Here is a 21,486-nt window from a genome sequence, read left to right as displayed (position 1 = left end):
TATTTGTGTGTGTTCAGTTGTGTTTGGCCCTCGTGCCTTGTGATGTTTATTTTTTATTAAAATCACCACACATTTGTGACAATATGGACAAAGGAATGATTCAGCATAACCATTGTTGAAGTGCAATAAACCAAAGTGTTTATTAAAGAAATAAATGCCTTAGTACAAGTAAGATTAATGTTGTATTATGTAATATTAACATGAGCATTAAGCTGAGCATCACTTACATCAAATCACCATATGAGTCTTAAAACACTGATTTTGTTATATAAGTATAAACAACATTACGATTCCACAATAAAATCCCCCCAAAATTAATTAAATGTTAAGGAATTACATTAGTAAATTAGATGAAAATTTCACTTCTGCAGTCTCAGTAATGGAACATGCTTGGTTCCGTCCCCAACTTAAATGTCCTCTTCTTGGTATTCAGCCAAGATCGAGTTACCAGCCTGGCACCTGTATTCCCCGTATTCAGTCGAAGAGGTGTAGCCTGACTGGATCGTTATTTTGACTGGAACCTTCACATCAACCTCTTTTCTCACAACATTCACAGTGAGCTTGGTGTGTGGATGGATGGTGGCTGGTAGGGAGATCTTCACACCCTTCTTTTCCGTCTTGGTGTTGCTGCTCCCCTTCTCCACGGTGAAGGTGTTACTCAGAGACACATTCACCTCTGATTTCACTAAACCAATATCAAACCCAAATGACATCCCCACACTTATCTGTGTAGCATTGCTGAAGTTGAAGCTCTCGGTGACAGAACCTTCATACTCCCGACTGAGCTCAGAGGAGAAGGTCTGCTCACGTTTTCCACGATTCACACAACAGAGGGAGTCGACTGATTTGGTGTTTTCTTCTTTCTTGTCCCAGAGGAGCTCTGCTGTTATCTTGGGTCTCCCAGGTTTAAGCGGAAGTGCATAAGAAATACAGTTATCATTCCAGCCCATATCGTTGTATGTTCGGCCACTTCTGACCACCATTGAACGTCCACTTTTGTCTCCATGCTGATACAGGACCCATGCTCCTCTGTCGACTTTGCAAGAAGAAGTCTGATCATTGAAATTGCCTAAACATAAGTTGGTCTCGCAGTTGAGGGTAATGCTCCTACCCCCATAGTTTGGTTGGTCATACAGTGTGATCTGAGGATCTGTCAGATCCTCTGTCACTTGTTCCATTGAAGAAATTACATCATGCCACTCCACTGATGGATATTCACCCTCCTCATAGAAGAAGTGGACACCAAAATAGTGGGTGTGTTCGTATAACACCCATGGCTGCCCTATGACCTTCACAGAGGAGATGCAGTCATTAAAATTAACATCCCGAAGGTCTGGAACATTCTCAGTGAACCCTCGGTTCACGCCTGTAAAGTTAGGATGCTCGTACACAAAGATCTTGTTTACTGTACTTGAAGCCATTCCCGTACTCCTGAAGGTTGTGAAAGAGGTGAGAGCGTAATCCTGAAAGAGGTGAGAGCGAAAGAGAGAGAGAGTGTGTGTGTGTGTGTGAAGAATTCCTGCTGTATTTGTAATGTTCTTACAGTGGGCTGAGCTGTAAAGAGCCAATCATCTTTTTCAAGCGGGTTTGCAATGTGTGCACTTCTTAAAAAAATACTAAAAACACATTCTGTTTTTAGTATTTTCATGTTTTAGGATCTTGACAACTTGCACAATTTCAGTTTTATTTTGCTATATGTTTGCAGATAAAGTTCCTTGAAAAAACATTCCTACCCATTGAACATTTGCACAGTTTGTGATGCCACAGCAGTCCAGGACTAGCAAGTTGCTGCACATCACACACACACACACACACACACACACACACACACACACACACACACACATTATTCCCCATCTGCAGCTTGTTCAGTGTGGACAATTAGAAACAAATAAAAAAAAGTCCCTCTTACTGTATTAGAATATCAAGACCCATTAAATGTAAGCGCTAATTTTTTTAGGCACAAAAATGATACAGTTCCATTAGAAATGCTTGCTTACATTAGTATTTGCTTGGTCAGGAATTTGAGTACAAGATCCAGGAACTATAGAACTCTAGATTTAATATAGAAACGGCAAGGAAGCAGCAGTTTTTATGTCACAATCATGACTTCCACAATATCAGAATATTTTTATGTTCTCAGGAAACCTGAAGACAGGTTACCACCAAACAGGAACAATCCATTTTAACATGGGGCAGTTTAAAAGGTCTTGACAAGAACATATGCATCGTGGGAATATTACAGTGTATTAATGAATTCTTTCATCTGAAATATAAAGAATTAGGTACACGGTTTACTGAGACCATGACTAAAGTGAGACATAGAGAGACATGGCATTAGGCATGCGCACAATCTACAAACTGTGTGATTATTAAAAAAAGGGTGAAGTACTTATCCAGATTCAAGAGAGAACCACTTAAACTAAATTTGATGTATTTCTTGGTATTTGGCATAATAAGCATTGATTTTTTTTTTTATCAGTAATTAAAATCTCATTTTGCTTTTTTGTTTAACTGCAGCTTTATTGTTGCTTGATCAAGACTTTCAATATGTGATACAAAAAAATAATTGTTATGTTTCAGGAATTTTTATGTTTTTGCACAACATCTTGCAAAATGTTTCAGTTTTGTTGTAGTTTGCAGATAAGGAACAGTTGAAAAAACATCCTACATTTTGTGATGCCACAGCAGTGCAGGACTTGCCAGGTGCTGCACATCACATATACCTACACAAACACAAACATAAGGGTTCTTATTATTCCCCATCTGCAGCTTGTTCAGTGTTGCCGATTAGAATCCTTTATGTTTTGCTTTTCTTCCTCACTTTTCCTGCATCCTTGATGCAGGAATGCATTCTTGGTGCATTCTTGTGTTGCTGTTTAGTTTCTGTGTTTCAGGACATTTTTGTTTTGCTGTTTATTAAAATTCACTTCTTCCACATAGAGCGTTTGTGCCTCCATTTCACCATGTTGCATAACACAAAGTTTAAATGTATTTTACTGGTAGTAGTGCATAATTGTCAAAAGGATATATTGTGATACATGGTATAGTTTTATAACCATGAAACCATGTGCAATAGGTGTATAAATCCACTCTGTACAAATAAACATACATGCTAAGTATTTACATGTTTTATTTATTTACATATACGTACTGTACAGGCCAAAAGTTTGGACACATTCAATGTGTTTTCATGACCATTTACATTGGTAGAATCTCACTGAAGGAATCAAAACTATGAATGAACACATGTGGAGTTATGTACTTAACAAAAAGTGGAGACCTGGTCTCCACAGTCACCGGACCTGAACCCAATCCAGATGGTTTGGGGTGAGCTGGACCGCAGAGTGAAGGCAAAGAGGCTAAACACCTCTGGGAACTCCTTCAAGACTGTTGGAGAAGCATTTCAGGTGACGACCTCTTGAAGCTGATCGAGAGAATGCCAAGAGTGTGTAAAGCAGTAATCAGAGCAAAGAAACTAGAATATAAAACATGTTTTCAGTTATTTCACTTTTTTTTTTGTTAAGTACGTATTGATGCCTTCAGAGAGAATCTACCAATGTAAATGGTCATGAAAATAAAGAAAACACTTTGAATGAGAAGGTGTGTCCAAACTTTTGGCCTGTACTGTGTAGATTGTCTTAATAGTGTACTTTTTTAATTCTATTAATTTTTGCTGTTTTTGTCTTCTACTGTCCACTTTCTGTTGTGACAATGCAAATTTCCCACTTGTGGGACTAATAAAGGATTATCTTATATTCAGGACTTGGGGCAACATTTTGACCAGGATACTAAAACAAACAACTAGTGAGAATGTCACATAGTGTGTGTGTTTGTGTTAGTTACAGAGGTGTGAGGGGGCTTTAGTGGGTACAAATGAAACGTTCTGGTTAGTGGCTGTGCTTTTGAAAAAAGGCAAACAATGATAAAGAAAAAACATTTATAACTTTGCATAACTTTGCCATATGCTGGAAGAAGCGAGGTGAGCTTTATTCATGCTTGCCTGGTTAAAAATCCCACAAATACAAATACTGTACTATAAATGCTTCCTCTGATCAGTTGTTTTGCAAATCACTGATGTACAGAATACTTAGCAGCATCTTTCTCAGCTCCACTGAGCTAATAGTCATTTAACTACAGTAGGTCTCAGTGAAGACGGACATGCAGCAGTCTCTCATATTTGCCACCAGGACCGAGTGCAGATCGTTCTGCAGGCGTTGGTCTCTATTATTTTGAAGCTGTTTAATACATTATAGGATAATTGCAATGTTCCTTTTTCACATTACTGGAAACACAAGTACACACACTAAAGTGTTTTCTGAACTGGAGCATTGTGTTTCCTTAGTCTCATTCCTTGAATATTTTAAATTATTCTCACTGATGCGTACATTTATTGAATCCAATCATGATATACTCAGATCTAGTCTGTCAACCAACATTCCTGCCCAGACCTGTGTGTGTATATTTGTCCTGTTAGTATTTTGTCTCTGCGCTTTATTGTGTTCAGTTATTGTTAAAACCTGTTCTTGTCACGGCTGTTTGGCATGGCGATGCAGGTGATCTGAAATGATGACAAGACTTGCCAATGAAGAAGGACGCATTCGCACGACATCACGAAACAGGGGTTTTAATCTGTGATGAAAAGGACAGGGGAGACATCCGGTAACAGGTGAACATGTAACAATGACCCGATGGTGAACAGACACAAACAGGGCAGCGTTATACAGGGAGTGCAGAATTATTAGGCAAATGAGTATTTTGTCCACATCATCCTCTTCATGCATGTTGTCTTACTCCAAGCTGTATAGGCTCGAAAGCCTACTACCAATTAAGCATATTAGGTGATGTGCATCTCTGTAATGAGAAGGGGTGTGGTCTAATGACATCAACACCCTATATCAGGTGTGCATAATTATTAGGCAACTTCCTTTCCTTTGGCAAAATGGGTCAAAAGAAGGACTTGACAGGCTCAGAAAAGTCAAAAATAGTGAGATATCTTGCAGAGGAATGCAGCACTCATAATATTGCAAAGCTTCTGAAGCGTGATCATCGAACAATCAAGCGTTTCATTCAAAATAGTCAACAGGGTCGCAAGAAGCGTGTGGAAAAACCAAGGTGCAAAATAACTGCCCATGAACTGAGAAAAGTCAAGCGTGCAGCTGCCAAGATGCCACTTGCCACAAGTTTGTCCATATTTCAGAGCTGCAACATTACTGGAGTGCCCAAAAGCACAAGGTGTGCAATACTCAGAGACATGGCCAAAGTAAGAAAGGCTGAAAGACGACCACCACTGAACAAGACACACAAGCTAAAACGTCAAGACTGGGCCAAGAAATATCTCAAAACCTTAGAAAAATCAGTCTTATGGACTGATGAAATGAGAGTGAGTCTTGATGGGCCAGATGGATGGGCCCGTGGCCGGATTGGTAAAGGGCAGAGAGCTCCAGTCCGACTCAGATGCCAGCAAGGTGGAGGTGGAGTACTGGTTTTGGCTGGTATCATCAAAGATGAGCTTGTGGGGCCTTTTCGTGTTGAGGATGGAGTCAAGCTCAACTCCCAGTCCTACTGCCAGTTTCTGGAAGACACCTTCTTCAAGCAGTGGTACAGGAAGAAGTTTGCATCCTTCAAGAAAAACATGATTTTCATGCAGGACAATGCTCCATCACACGCGTCCAAGTACTCCACAGCGTGGCTGGCAAGAAAGGGTATAAAAGAAGAAAAACTAATGACATGGCCTCCTTGTTCACCTGATCTGAACACCATTGAGAACCTGTGGTCCATCATCAAATGTGAGATTTACAAGGAGGTAAAACAGTACACCTCTCTGAACAGTGTCTGGGAGGCTGTGGTTGCTGCTGCACGCAATGTTGATGGTGAACAGATCAAAACACTGACAGAATTCATGGATGGCAGGCTTTTGAGTGTCCTTGCAAAGAAAGGTGTCTATATTGCTTGCTGATTTGTTTTTGTTTTGTTTTTGAATGTCAGAAATGTATATTTGTGAATGTGGAGATGTTATATTGGTTTTACTGGTAAAAATAAATAATTGAAATGGGTATATATTTGTTTTTTGTTAAGTCGCCTAATAATTATGCACAGTAATAGTCACCTGCACACACAGATATCCCCCTAAAATAGCTAAAAGTAAAACCAAACTAAAAACTACTTCCAAAAACATTCAGCTTTGATATTAATGAGTTTTTTGGGTTCATTGAGAACATGGTTGTTGTTCAATAATAAAATTATTCCTCAAAAATACAACTTGCCTAATAATTCTGCACTCCTTGTACATTAGACACAGGTGAACACAATCAAGAAAAATTACACAGGACAAACGTGAAACGACTCCGGATTTGCCAGCCAAAGCAGTCCACGAAGGAGGGAAGGAATTCCATACACTGAGTTTTTTGAACATGAGTGGACGATGAGGCCAGTTTGCAATCAGCACCTTGTTCACCTCCAGTCAGTCTCCGGCTCGCCCCACTGAATGGCTGCTTCTCAACTTCAAGGCCACCAGACATGGGAGTGTGGGGCAGGCGTCCTCGACCATCCGCAAATCTCATTGGGACCCTACGGAATATGATGATCATAAAAATATAGAAAACACATTGAATGAGAAGGTGTGTCCAAACTTTTGGCCTGTACTGTATAGATTTAGATTGTTTTAATAGTGTACTTTGGATATATTTTTTTATTCTATTTATTTTTGCTGTTTTTAGCTTCTACTGTCCACTTTCTACAATGCAAATTTTCCACTTGTGGGACTAATAAAGGATTATCTTATACTCAGGATTTGGGGCAACATTTTGCCCAGGATACTAAAACAAACAACTAGTGAGAATGTCACAGAGTATAGTGTGTGTGTGTGTTTGTGTTAGTTACAGAGGTGTGAGAGGGCTTTAGTGGGTACAAATGAAACCTTCTGATTACTGGCTGTGCTTTTGAAAAAATGAAAAAAAAAATTATAAAGAAAAAACATTTATAACTTTGCATAACTTTGCCATATGCTGGAAGAAGCGAGGTGAGCTTTATTCATGCTTGCCTGGTTAAAAATCCCACAAATAATACTTTAACTATAAATACTATACAAATACTGTACTATAAATGCTTCCTCTGATCGGTTGTTTTGCAAATCACTGATGTACAGAATACTTAGCAGCATCTTTCTCAGCTCCACTGAGCTAATAGTCATTCAACTAAGTTTCAGTGAAGACGGACATGCAGCAGTCTCTCATATTTGCCACCAGGACCGAGTGCAGATCGTTCTGCAGGCGTTGGTCTCTATTATTTTGAAGCTGTTTAATACATTATAGGATAATTGCAATGTTCCTTTTTCACATTACTGGAAACACAAGTACACACACTAAAGTGTTTTCTGAACTGGAGCATTGTGTTTGCTTAGTTTCATTCCTTGAATATTTTAAATTATTCTCACTGATGCGTACATTGTATGAATATAATCATGATCTAGTCAAATCTAGGCTGTCAACCAACATTCCTGCCCAGACCTGTGTGTGTATATTTGTCCTGTTAGTTTTGTGGCGGCAGAGGGCGGCCATGTGTTGGGACCAGCATGCCTTGCGGGTCAGATATGCGCACTCAGGGACTGTAAATAGTTAACCATGTTATGGGTAAATGTGTTCTGTTGGGGTTCGGGATGTGTGTTATGGGGATTTAATGTAGCGTAGCGTGGCGAGGCAGGTGATCTGAAATGATGACAAGACTTGACGATGAAGAAGGACACATTCGCTCGACGTCACGAAACAGGGGTTAAATTTTGATGAGCAGGACATCTGGTAACAGGTGAACATGTAACATGTAACAATGACCCGACGATGAACAGACACAAACAAACTGGTGCTAACATTAACATGAGATAATGGCATTAGGCTCTACTGATTATAATTTGAGATCCAACTTACTGTATCAACTTCTTTTTTTGAGGGGGGGCCCACACGACCCATAATCCGTCCCTGAGTGACACATGTATACACATGTTTCTTCATTCCTTTACATTCTGGCATTTATCAGACACCCTTATATAGACACAGTGGTAGAAAATGGGATTTGAACATGTGAATTTTTGTTTCATAAGCAGGTGTGTTACCCAGTAGTCTTTTTATGCCTTGTTTAATACAGTAGACTCTGCTCCTCTGGGTGAGAAAATGTTGACTGGGATGTGTGCATTTCATCTCATTTCAAATAATGCACATGCTTAGCCAATGGGTGGCACTAGAGAGCTCTATCACTTGAAGGTAGGAAGTGTCAGTGAATGAGAATGAGAGAGAGAAGCACACATGGAGAAAGACATAGATCAGCATTTTCTCGGAGTAGACCATTTCCATGTTCACAGAGTGCAATGTTTTAGTACTATAATAACTCTCATCACGGTGTGATGAACCACACTAAGCAATGTTAAAAGGGAGTCTCTAAGGAACCTGAGACTATTGGCGGTTTTTATATTATAAATGGTCATGAGTGGTCCAGGTTTATTAATTTGACCATTGTGTTAAAAAAATATCCAGCTGTCACATTTGTTAGAACAGCTAGCATATAAAAACCCCAGGTTACGTTATGTGTTTGTGTGCTTTGAATTTCTTGTGTGTGTGTGTGTGTGTGTGTGTGCGTGTATACATACTCATTGCAAATGAAAACTCTTCAAACAGAACTGTCTGCTCAACGGTCTTAAATTGTAATATATTGCATTATCTTAAAACACATGTGGGTAAACTTTTACTGTAGTCCAGGTTAATGCATCATAAAAAGAACTGTTTTATTAAAAGCAGTTAAAAGCTTAGCAGAAGTAAAACTGTGCTACTATTTTAGAATGTCACACCAGATTCATGAAATTACATGACCAACCTATAGATTCCCAAAGCAATACAAGATTAGAAGATTTTATTTTGAGCAGCGTTTAGTTCTTTTTTGATGTCATTTACAAGGGACAAACAGCCATATTTAAACGCCTAGTAGCAGTTTCAAACACTACTTGGCAGCGGAATAGAACATATTACTAGAACAATTTCTAGAAACTTTAAATGTCACATTTTCTAACATTTTTCTGATTCCCTCTACCATGTTAAATGTCCTCTTCTGTGTATTCAGCTAGAATGTTGTTTCCAGCATGGCACTTGTACTCCCCATATTCGACGTCAGCGATGAAGCCGGTGTGGAGGGATATCTTGACTGGAACCTTCACATCCACCTCTTTTCTCACAATGTTCACAGTGAGCTTGGTGCGAGGAGAGATGGTGGCTGGTAGGGAGATCTTCACACCATTTCTCTCTGTCTTGGTGTTGCTGCTCCCCTTCTCCACGGTGAAAGTGTTACTCAGAGAAGCAGTGACCTCTGACTTCACCAAACCAATATCGAATCCAAATGACATTCCTACACTGACCTGTGTTGCATTGCTGAAGTTGAAGCTCTCAGTGACAGAGCCTTCATACTCCCGAGTGAACTCTGTGCAGAAGGTCTGCTCATGTTTGCCATGATTCAAGCCACAGATGGAATCTATAACGACCGATTTGTTTTTTTCCTCCTTTTTGTCCCAGAGGATCTCGGCTGTTACTTGGAGGTTGCCAGGCTTGAGAGGAAGTGCGTGAGACACACGGTTGTCAAACCAGCCCAGTTCCTTTCTACTAACGCCACTTCTGACCACCATTGTATCTCCACCTCTGTTTGCATTCTCGTACAGGATCCATGCACCTCTGTTGACTTTGTAAGATGAAGCCAGATCATTGAAACTGCCAGAACATAAGTTGGTCTCACAGTTGAGGGTAATGCTCCTACCCCCAAAGTTTGGGTGCTCATACAGCGTGAGCTGAGGATTTCTGAGATCTTCTCTCACCTGTTCCATGGAAGAAAATGCATCATTCTTCTCCACTACTGCATGTTCACCCTCCTCATAGACGATGTGAGCACCTTGGAATTGGACATGTTCATATAACACCCATGGCTGTCCTATGACCTTCACAGAGGAGATGCAGTCATTAAAATTCGAATCCACAAGGCTTGCACAACTCTCTGTGAACTCCCGGCTCTGACCCTTAAAGTAGCAATGTTCATACACAATGATCTTGTTTACAGCCATTTCTGTGTTCCTCAAGGTTGTGCAAGAGCTGAGAGAGCGTGAATGAGGAGTTTGAATCCATTGTGCTGTATTTGTAATGTTCTTGGAGTGGGCAGAGCTTGACAGCGCCAATCCGGTTTTTCATGATTAAGTGTGTCGTTTTTACTGCGTGGTTAGATAACCATTCCAGGATAAGTGGAATAGTCTTGCACAGCCCTCAGCAATCTCAGTTACGGTGGAATGTGTTACATGATCTGAGACCTGATAATCAGTGGTCCATTGAGCAAGCCATTTTCAACAACTGAAACTTAAGGTTTTTATGTTCTTGTGCAATGCATTCCAACTTTATTTTCTAGCTACTTTTTTGATATGTGCATACATATCTGTTCATGTGACTGCAACTTGCCAGAAACCTCAACACAGCCATTTACTTGGGAAACCTGTTCATCCAGATTAGAGAGCATGTATGTACAGGGCTGGACAACATACTAAACGTTGTGCTGGTTGAAGTTTGAATACATTGGCATATAGAGTTTCTCTACATCTCTGACAAATGAATAATAGTTTTTTTTTCTTTTTGCTGCAGTGTCACTTCACATGCACTGTATATAATTAATAGTAGCAGGGAACAGGATAAATGTTTGCAATGACATACTGAAAAATACAGATCCACAACATTTTGTGCTTTTGTCCCCTGCTTGTTTCTTTGTCGTTACTGTCTAATGTCCCCCCAACAATGATGAGGGATTTTTGCTCCTGGGTAGACGCAAAGAGTGAATTGGAGAAAGACCCTAGTTTTACTGGGTGGTTAAAGCCAATAGCTAGCACTAACAAGTAAAGCTTTCTGTCAAATTATATTCTGGTCTGTTTAGTGTAGGGACTGCACTCCACACAGGTAGAGGCGTGTTCTGCCCAGAGGTAAAAGTTGCATTATACACTGTTATATGTGGAGTCTATGATAAGTTCTATTGAAGCAGATTTTCTGAGCAATGTCAGAACGGGAATTGGTGTATATGAAAAATTCTCAAAAATCTGATAAATTTAAGATGAAAAATAAACTTTTAGGATCTGGCAACACTGGTCACACGTATAAGCAGTACAACGCAGGCAAGGATGAAGTAGACTGAACATCGGTCTGGTGTCTGTTAATGTCTGTATGTGTTTGGTGTTTTTTGAAATTAGTAATCGTGAGAGTGTGATACACTGTCCTGTGCTTTATTTTATAACGCTTTATTCTTATTTATTGAGTTTTTTTCTATTTAAATTGAAGCATTCAAAGCAAAAATAGCATTAAAGAAAACTATTTTTTCATTTGTATTTGCTGTACTCCAAATTGGTGCATCCCTAAAAGAAATGTTGTTTTGCACTGGGGTCTTCCTCTTCACCTCTGTGGCATCACACACTTAGTCCAGGCACCCACAATCCATTGAAAGATGTCCATTTCATGAGACTCTGATCCAAAGGCATTATAAAGGTCCCATCTTCATTACCTCCTTCGTGCCTGATTGCATCTGATGCCAAATGATGTTGGGGTGTTCTAAGTTTTATGCAAAACCACACAGTCCTGTCTTTTGTATCGTCCACTAGGCTACTGCTAGGTATGTAAAAGGTATGGTGAGCTTGCACAATAAAGATTTTCCCTTCTACATTCAACAGGCTAGAATTTGTTAACCTTTTATTATTTGAATGTAAAAACACCGGTTTCTGGATGCTTGAAAGCTTTCTTTTGTCCGTATTGCCTAACAGCGACACGCACTGCTTTAAATGTCCTAAGGTCCTGGTACGCCAGGTTACAACATGAAGAGCTGTGCATATTTCTGTCAATATTTTTCCACCACTTAATTACAGACCACAGGTGATGAATGGGAAAACTTGCTGTCATCATTTGGGTAGGGCAATGAGTTCAGGTTATATAACCTGTTGATAATGTACAAATATTAACCATATATTATGAATTGTAATATTTTTTGTCAACAGTTAAGATGAATTATGGGTGTCAAAGGAAGCCTGTAAATGGAGCTATGTCCAAGTCCTTATCTGTGAGCTTCCTCAACAGTGTAGTCAGATAGGAAGGCCTGTGATCAAACAGACAGGTCCATAAGGTTGTGCCTTAGAAAACTAAATTGTCACGTACAGACAGAAGGCCAGGAGAGAACTCTGAGGTCTCTGACTTGAGGCTTTTCCCCCATATTTTAGAAAGTGCATAACTTCATTGTGGTGAAGATACAATTTTCCATTTAAATTCTTCATTACATTACATCCTTAAAAATGACGAAAGGTCATACTGCTTTCCCACTCTAACAAAAAAGCACACAAACCCTTTGCAGTACATAATATTGTTACACAGATCTGTTTTCCCCACTCCCACAGAATTACAGAATATTTACTAGTATACAATGTCTTGTAGCATATACCATGTGATGATGCCATGTTAAGTGTCATTGCCAAAGTATTCAGTTGAGGCTCTATGAACATGATTGCTGTGCATCACAATGACCAAAACGTAGCTCAAGTGCACGGAGCACACAACAAAATTTATCCTCTGTAATTTACCCATCACCCTTTTGTGAGCAGTGACCAGCAATAAAAACCTCCCATGGTGAAGTGTGCGGGGCAGTACCTGGTACCTCAGTGGCACCTTGACAGTTCGGGAACCCACGACCTTTCGGTTTCGAGTCAGCTTCCTTAGAGACTAAGCTACCATTGTTCCAGTAATTCCAGTGAAGAAATCTTGTTAATGCAGTCGATTTTGTGCATGGGTACCTCCTAAGATTAATTTTGTGTCTCACAGGTGCACAATCACTAATCCAAATTTTTAAGTCCAAGGTCACCAGAGACCTCTTAACTCAAGCCTGAGACCCACTTCAGTGCAGTACACACGCAGTAGTCAAATATTTGTATACTGGGACCTTTATGCAGAGTTTGATTAGGTCCAGCACTGCCTTTTACTGCCAACCTCTGGTTCCTGTTTGACGTTTTTAACATGGCGTTACGTCCCTGGACGTATGCTCCCACGTGTTCTGTGTGTCTGGCTGTGTTTTTGCGTCCTGTCCCTTTTAGGTTGACTTCGTGGGAGGAGTTGAGGCCTACCAGCTCCATCTGCCATTGGTCACCTCCACCTATTTAAAGAGACTTCAGATGGTGTTCGGGAGGTCCCCAGGGTCTGCTAGGCCCTTATGCTTTCGGGAGGTCCCCAGAGTCCACGGAGATCTGCAAGGAGCTCCGTTGGGGATCTCATTTGTGTTTCTTGTTGCTTTGTGTGATAGACCCTTTGTTGTTAGCCTGTTAGCCTATTATGTGCCGTTTTTGGTAACTTGTACGTGTTTTGAGATATCCCTGCTGTTATCCCATCCCTTCCTTTAGGCTGTTTTGATGTTAGTTAGCTGTCCTGAGTCCTCTGTCTTATTGAACCTGTTAGCACACTGTAAATAAAAGCACTGTTTGTATTGTTTGTTTGGTTGCATGTGTAACAGTGGACCTCCTCCTCTCCACACCCTTGTTGCGTTTCTTAGACCCCTAGACCTAGGAACGTGACACATGGAATAATCAGGATGTACTTGCTGAATAAAACAGATTTTTGTGCGATTTCTAAATCATTGCAAAATCACTGTTGATGTGAACTAGGCCTTCTAGTACTGGCAATCGCAGTTTACCTGAAGAATTTACCAGGATGTGAGCCCCAGCAAGTTCTTAATAGGCTGTGTGGAGGTGCAGGGCACTGCAGAGACTGATTTGAAGTGAAAGTGAAGTGATTGTCATTGTGATACATAGCACACAGTGTACACAAGATATTGCAGCAAAATATGCCAGAAACCTTTGCCCGAGAAGGACTGAGAGATAATGGTAACCATTTGGCTAATATAAAATGCAAAAATGTTAAATGTAAGCATACATTCAATGTTTTATTTTTAAAATAAATTCTGACAGGTTGTGATTTCAGTTGTTAGCAGCTGTAAATGTCAATTCCACAATTAACACAGAAAATGTGTAATTGCTCTCACTTTTTCAAAAACCTTTATGATGTGAAACATTTCAAAAATTGACACAGGACAAGCAGTTTGCTGTAATTTGCTGTATTGTGTCTGCTGAATTCAATTAAATGCAAGCAGGTGAAGCAGGTCGATCAGGACACAGAAGAAACAGGTGGGGAAGTTAATCACAAAAATGAGACTGTGATGCCACCTTGTGGGCCAGAAGTTGTCTTTATGCCTATTCCCACAACTTGAAGCAATGGCTCATAATATAGACAGTATACCTCATTTTCACTTGGTGCAAAGATAGGAAAGATATGTGTGCCATCAATGCATCCAACCACATTGGGAAATCCTGAAGGTCATTTTGAATATTAGGTTACTTTCATAGGGCACAGCAAAATGTCATTAACTGAACATATATATTTTTTCATATTAAATACATTTGAACACTACAGACCAGCAATTCTGTAAAATTCCTCTTTGATGACTCCCAGGGGTTTGTGGCCAGGAAACACTACACAAATGTGAAGCATTTCAGAGCGAAGCACACGTTCTGTACAGCTTTGCATACAGTGGCCTTACTAATATGCTCCGCATCCCCGATATTCTACAGTAAGCTTCCATTAGCAAAGAAACGTAAAGCTGCACATAGTATCTGCCTGGATGTAAGAGCATGGCCACGATGGGTGATGTTAGTAATGTAAGGACGGATTAGATTATGGATTTATGTAATTGATTGCAATGAAAAACAGTAACAATCAAACACAAATGTGTGGGGAAAAGGCAAGAAATCTACTCTGGGTCTCAAAATCTTTGCCTGTCGTAAATGTAATTCTCTTCGAATTAATACAGTCTTCTCATCCAAAAAAGGACATTCATTTCTCTTAACATTGTTTTTTGTGTGACTGAAATGTAGACAACGAATGATTAAGGGTAAGGCGAGAATTACCACTTCGTCTTTAAAAAGGGGAGGAGACCAACAGAAACTCATAGTTTAGAGAATTAAACAGGTTCCTGACCAGGTTAGGTTCACTGAGTAAGTTACCACGGTAAATGACTCTAAGTAAAAGTTACCTCTCTTTTCATTTACCCTGCTTTCTCGAGTTTGACAAACTGCCACTTTGAAACGGAAAACCCAGAGTTTCTCTCATTTCAGGCTTAACATTTTTCACTTGTAACCTCCTTTCTGAAACAGGCCTCTGGTGTCTTAAACCACTGGTGACTCATTTTGAACGTAAATGAGGATTTTCTTTCTTTTATTTGCTTTTAGTCACTGAGTTCTGAGAAAAGCCTGAACTGTTCTGAAATTTGTAAAGACAATAATGCTTCTGATGTCTAAAAAGACAATGCAGTTATGACGTTTCCACACATTCCAAAAATTAGATGTTTGTTTTCATTTCTTTAATCTGTATATACATATGTGTTATTTTATTCCATAATATATCAGTGATCTCATGATCCTCATAGGCATTGCAAATCTGCTTATCCAGAATATACATAATTATTGTGTATTGTCGGTTCATAGTCACCCTTTGATATCTCCTGTTAGGGGAGATCACTGCTGATCAACTTGTGTGGTTGTCTGCATGAGTTTTTTTATGCTGGACGCCCCTCCTGATGCAGCCCTCCCTGTTTACCGTGGCCTTGGACCAGCATGAACAAATGCACAGTAACATTCATCTCCAGTGGCATGGGATTGCATGTGGATAAAATAATTGTTCAGCTTGACCTTAGTTAATGCATAACTACAAGAAATTAACATTTTATGCATCAAACACAAAAAAGCTTAGTTTAATAATGCTAATCATTTAATAATAATAATCACTTCACTTGTACTTTACGCAAATCACATGAGGTACACCAATATATAAAGACTGACAGACTTACATTTTAAGCATTTTAAAATCAAGAAATGCTCAATAGGTTATGGTGTATAAGATTACAAAGTAAAAATTAAGTATATTATTAATAAGTAGTATTTAGTTTGCTGTCTATATGATATGGTTATAATTTTTTTTTTTTTTTACTTTTACTGCAGCCTTAAATGTCCTCTTCTTGGTATTCAGCCAAGATCGAGTTACCAGCCTGGCACCTGTATTCCCCGTATTCAGTCGAAGAGCTGTACCCTGACTGGATCGTTATCTTGACTGGAACCTTCACATCCACCTCTTTTCTCACAACATTCACAGTGAGCTTGGTGTGTGGATGAATGGTGGCTGGTAGGGAGATCTTCACACCTTTCTTTTCCGTTTTGGTGTTGCTGCTCCCCTTCTCCACAGTGAAAGTGTTACTCAGAGACACATTGACCTCTGATTTCACTATACCAATATCAAACCCAAATGACATCCCCACACTTATCTGTGTAGCATTGCTGAAGTTGAAGCTCTCGGTGACAGAACCTTCATACTCCCGACTGAGCTCAGAGGAGAAGGTCTGCTCATGTTTTCCACGATTCACACCACATATGGAGTCAATGACGACTGATTTGGTGTTTTCTTCTTTCTTGTCCCAGAGGAGCTCAGCTGTTATCTTGGGTCTCCCAGGTTTAAGAGGACGAGCCCAAGACACTTGGTTGTCAATCCAGCCTATGCTTGGAAATTCTCTTCCAGCTCTGACCAGAATTGAACGACCACCTCTGTTTGGATGCTCATAGAGGACCCATGCTCCTCTGTCCACTCGGCAGGAAGAAATCATATCATTGAAACTGCCAAAACATAAGTTGGTCTCACAGTTGAGGGTAATGCTCCTACCCCCATAGTTTTGATTCTCATACAGTGTGATCTGAGGATTTGTCAGATCTTCTTTCACCTGTTCCAGTGAAGAAATTGCATCATGCCACTCCACTGATCGACATTCACCCTCCTCAAAGTAGAACTGGGCACCCTGACAGTGGGGGTGTTCGTATAACACCCATGGCTGCCCTATGACCTTCACAGAGGAGATACAGTCATTAAAACTAACATCCCGAAGGTCTGGACAATACTCAGTGAACTCCCGGCTCACTCCTTGAAAGTCAGGATGCTCGTACACAAAAATCTTGTTTACAGGATTTGAAGCCATTCCCGTACTCCTGAAGGTTGTGCAAGAGGTGAGAGCAAAAGTGTGTGTGTGAGGAATTCCTGCTGTATTTGTAGTGTTCTTAGAGTGGGCTGAACTGCACAGAGCCAATCATCTTGTTTAGGAGGGTCTACCAGGTGTGCATTTTTTTCTGCACGTTTCCTCATAAAATTAGAAAGATATTTGTTTATTACTATTATTATCTTTTTATTTCATATCTCAAGTTTGGCTACAGGTGGGTCCACCTGAGGTGGGCTATTTAACATCAGGTCTTTTCTGTTTTAATAGCTTTAATTTTCTGTTATTTATACAAGTGATCTTATTTCATGGTGTTCATGTCATCTCATGGCCCACAGGGGGCACTGCATATACATTTACATTTACATTTACATTTACATTTACTGCAGTGCTCAAGAGACCAACAACCCAGAACTGGAAGAAAACAGTTTATCATCCAATATTAAGTCCTGTCAGCCATGTTGGACGCTGCTTCCTCATTTTTGATTATTTCATTTTGCAGCTAAGTCTTACACAAAAAACCCAAATTGCCCCAAAATTCTGTGTTTTATAAAAAAAAATACATTTGAATGCGAAAACAGTTGTTCTTTAACATTGAATTATTTATTGGGGTTGTCAGTCTAAATATTTAAAATAATTACTGACAGGATTAATAACACAATGATTTTAGTTTGAAATTGTTTTATATCGTTTTTATAGTGTGTTCAGTTGGGAGGAATATATGATTCTGATGACACACCCCAAAATGCAGAAAAACTAGTGTGACAATGTACCGTGTGTATTTAGACTGTCATGACTCCATGTGCGTAAGGGAAGGAGGTGCAGAATTTTGACAGAGCTTTTTTTTTATATCTGGTCACACCTGGCATCATGTATATATTATGGCAAGGATGAATTTGGCCTAAGTGTCATAGGTCAAACCCAAAGATATACAATAAAGAAAACACAGTCATGTTAAAGTTATTTTGTTATAACACTTTAAATTTATATCTATACATGAGGCTTTTGTTCAGCACCTAACAATCTACTTGAAATGTGTGCTCATTGAGACAGGAGACTTCTATAAAATCACCCTTAATGTACACTTCTACACCTCCACCCACAAATTGTTGAAGATGAACTTTATTGTCATTTCAGCTATATACGTGTTAGATGGTACATAGTGAAACAAGTGATCATTTCTCTGGAACCTGGTGCTACATGTAACATTTGAACAATGAAAAAGTTACATAGTGACAAAGTGCACATGTGCGACAAACTGTGCTACAGTGCAAACAGGGGACACAGGCAGTGCAAGAGTAGCTTTAAACTAAAACATGTAGACAACAATGAGACACACAGCGCTAAACTATAGAAATGAGTAATAAATGCACAAAGTAAAATAGTGCAAACATTGCATTTTGATAATATTACAGATGGATAATATCACTCAATATAACAGAGGTAGTGTGTGTGTCAGAGTCAAAAGTTCCTGTGTGTTCAGGTGTCTGATGGCCTGTGGGATGAAGCTGTTGCACAGACTGGCAGTGACTTCCCAAATGCTTCAGTTCCTTTTCCCAGATGGTTGGAGGGTGAAGAGTGCATGTGAGGGGTGTGTAGAATCGTTCACAATGCTGGTGGCATTCCTGATGCAGCGTGTGTAGTAAATATCCATTATGGAGGGAAGAGAGACTCTGATGATCTTCTCAGCTGTTCTCACTATGCACTGTAGGGCCTTGTATTACAATTCCCAAGTTCCCAAACCAGACAGGGATGGAGCTGGTTAGAATGCTCTGAAGAGTCCCTCTGTAGAAGGTGGTGTGGATGGGTGGTGGGAGATGGGTTTTCCTCAGCCTCCGCAGCAAGTAAAGATGCTGCAGAGCTTTCTTGGCTGTTGAGCTGGTGTTGAGAGTCCAGTTCTCCTCTTGATGAACACAGAGGAACTTTGTGTTCTTGACTATCTCCACACAAGGTCCGTCGATGTTCAGTGGTGAGTGGTCCCTCTATTGTCTTCTGATGTCAACAATCATCTCCTTTGTTTTGTCCACGTTTTGTCGTTGTCCTCTCTTTATGCTGACTCATTGTTCTTGCTGATGTGACCCACCACGGTTGTCATCGGCAAGCTTGATGTGGTTGGAGCTGTGCATCACTGCACAGTTGTGGGTGAACAGGGTGAACAGCATTGGACTGAGCACACAGCCCTGAGGAGCTTCAGTGCTCAGTGTGGTGGTGCTGGAGATGCTGTTCTTGATCCGAACAGACTGAGGACTCTCAACAAGTCCAAGATCCAGGGGTCACTGTCACAGTTTTTAGTCCTGTTTCAGTCCAGTTCACATACCTGTGGATGACTTCTTGTTTGATCATGTGGTGATGGACTTGAAGACTGTAATGTCATCAGTGCATTTGCTGATGTAGCTGTTTACTGATGTCGTGTACGCCTCCAATTTGATGATGTTGTCACCGTTGGTTGCAGCGTCTCTAAACATTGGCAGGGTTTGCGGTACGAGAGGAAGCAGAGAGAGCTGGCATTACCATGGCATAGCTGTACTGGAACTTGGTGGGTAGTAGAGGCAGCATGAGTCAGTGGAGCACCAAACAGGTCCATCCAAGGACGAGGCAGGGACAGGGACAGAGTGAAAGGTCAGCAACATCAGATGTGAAAAAAAGGGCATACAAGGTCAACTCGAAAAAAGGAGTCAGGAGCAGGTGGATGGCATGGAGCATTATCATTCTTGAGCACCGCCTTCGCATTAGCGCTGGGTGGAATGTACACTTTGATAATGAAAAGTGAGGTGAATTCCCTTGGTAGATAAAAAGGTCTGCATATCAGTCACAAAGTCCACCAGCGATGCACAGAGTTCTGGCACCATTCTGGCACCGCCGCCGCGGGCCGCACAACGCCGCATTCCTGTCGGCACAAAACGCTGTAAGCTGAGCTGAGCCACATCTCAGTAAAATCAACGACGCAGCACTCTCTATATTCCGCTGTAGTTTGATGTAGTCCAGTTTATTGTTCAGGGAAGAGACATTGGATAATAGGACGGACTGGAGAGCCGGTTAACTGGGATCAGCTCTTAGACTAGCATGCAGTTGTCCTTGAAAGTCCGGAAAGTCAATCTGTAGGTCAGAATGATGAAGATGGAAGAATTGTTTCTGATAGACATGGTCCTTGTTTTCCCTGATGTCCATGTGTCTTTTTCTAGTGTACAAAAAAGCACCATTGCGAGCTGTTGCGCCATCGTCTTACCGGAAACAGGCCAACAGGCTAAAAATCACCCCCCCATAGAGGTAAAAAGAAATTAATTCACAGCTACACTGTTTAAGGTCCGTTACAGATCTGATTTTTGTCTTAATGGACCATGCTGCTGTCTTCTTATGCCTGTTTAAAAACGGAGGCCAAAACAAGGTTGCACAGTGGACTGAAGACTGGGACAAAGGAAGTGTAATGTCACGGGGAGAGCAGCAAATGCACAGGACCCAGATGCAGTTTTGTCAAAGACTAAAATTTAGTCACAAAACAAATATAACTTTCAACAGAACCACTCAGCCACATTACCAGTTGAAATTCAGACAGTCATTAACGGGTGTACCAGAGTTTTAAAGGTGTGTGAGCAGACTGTGCACAGGTGTGGTGCATGGAGTAGGATTAGATGCATGTGGTCCTCAGATTAGATGCTCAACCCAATAGTGCAAGTGATCTGGTGCAAGGATGTATGGCAAGTGTGAGTGGTGCAGTAGCATGAAGCTGCAGGGAATCTCAATAACACTGTATTAGCCCCCTCCAGATTACCCAGGGAGCTGTTTCTCGCCTTCTTGTCCTGTGTTGGCGCAGAAAAATTTAATATGGAGAAGAGGTCAAAAGCACACCGCACATATGGGTGTGGGTCCTCCTCGGACGTCCCAGAGACAGAAAACACGAGCAGCACCTCCCATGGAATTGGTGGCAAAAGTTTGTTTTATTTAGGTTGATATTATTTAAAATATTTAACGTTTTTTTTTCGTTTTTTTTTTTATTGAAGTGATTAAATGAAATACATGGTGCACACAATGAATTGTGTCCTCTGAAAATTCACGATTTTGATAGAGCATACCCTTGTTGGTTTTATCTTTGTTAGCTTTTTTTACTTTGTAGCACTTAGCAGATTTGGTTGAATGGAAAGTAGAACCACTGGGGGCTTAACAGAGGTCCTGGAGGTGTACATGACAGTTGACTGGAGGTGCACATGACAGGCCCCTTCTGTTCATCTACTGTCTCTGCCCTTCATGCAGAATCCTCTGTTGACCAGACAAGAAGCCTGCCATTACCTTGCTGTGTTGTAATCTGTCCCAGTGGCTCTTGTCCATGTGGTTCCTGTGCTGGTGGTGGCCACTTGAAATGATTCTCTCAGC

At 40.5% G+C, this 21,486-nt stretch overlaps 2 protein-coding genes across 3 annotated transcripts; both read right to left on the bottom strand.

Moving 5' to 3' along the window:
* Window positions 1-407: 407 nt before the first annotated feature.
* On the bottom strand, window positions 408-17,131 carry LOC114773266 (epidermal differentiation-specific protein-like). Of its 2 annotated transcripts, XM_028965791.1 has the most exons (2): window positions 16,509-17,131; window positions 408-832 (listed from the first exon to the last, which is right to left on the bottom strand). In XM_028965791.1, the coding sequence occupies exons 1-2, from the start codon at window positions 17,101-17,103 to the stop codon at window positions 408-410; spliced, it is 1,020 nt and encodes a 339-aa protein (XP_028821624.1). In that variant the 5' UTR covers window positions 17,104-17,131. The 2 variants fall into 2 exon arrangements, with proteins under 2 accessions (XP_028821624.1, XP_028821625.1); XM_028965792.1 differs by lacking the exon at window positions 408-832 and having other exon boundaries at window positions 16,071-17,131.
* LOC114773267 (epidermal differentiation-specific protein-like) lies at window positions 8,670-10,117 on the bottom strand. The gene has a single exon (XM_028965793.1). The coding sequence runs from the start codon at window positions 10,088-10,090 to the stop codon at window positions 9,080-9,082; it is 1,011 nt and encodes a 336-aa protein (XP_028821626.1). The 5' UTR covers window positions 10,091-10,117; the 3' UTR covers window positions 8,670-9,079.
* Window positions 17,132-21,486: the final 4,355 nt, after the last annotated feature.

The sequence above is a fragment of the Denticeps clupeoides genome, unplaced genomic scaffold (assembly GCF_900700375.1).
Source record: "Denticeps clupeoides unplaced genomic scaffold, fDenClu1.1, whole genome shotgun sequence".
Classification (NCBI taxonomy): domain Eukaryota; kingdom Metazoa; phylum Chordata; class Actinopteri; order Clupeiformes; family Denticipitidae; genus Denticeps; species Denticeps clupeoides.
Note: the sequence above shows the minus strand (reverse complement) of the source record. Positions and strands in the feature narration are given on the sequence as shown.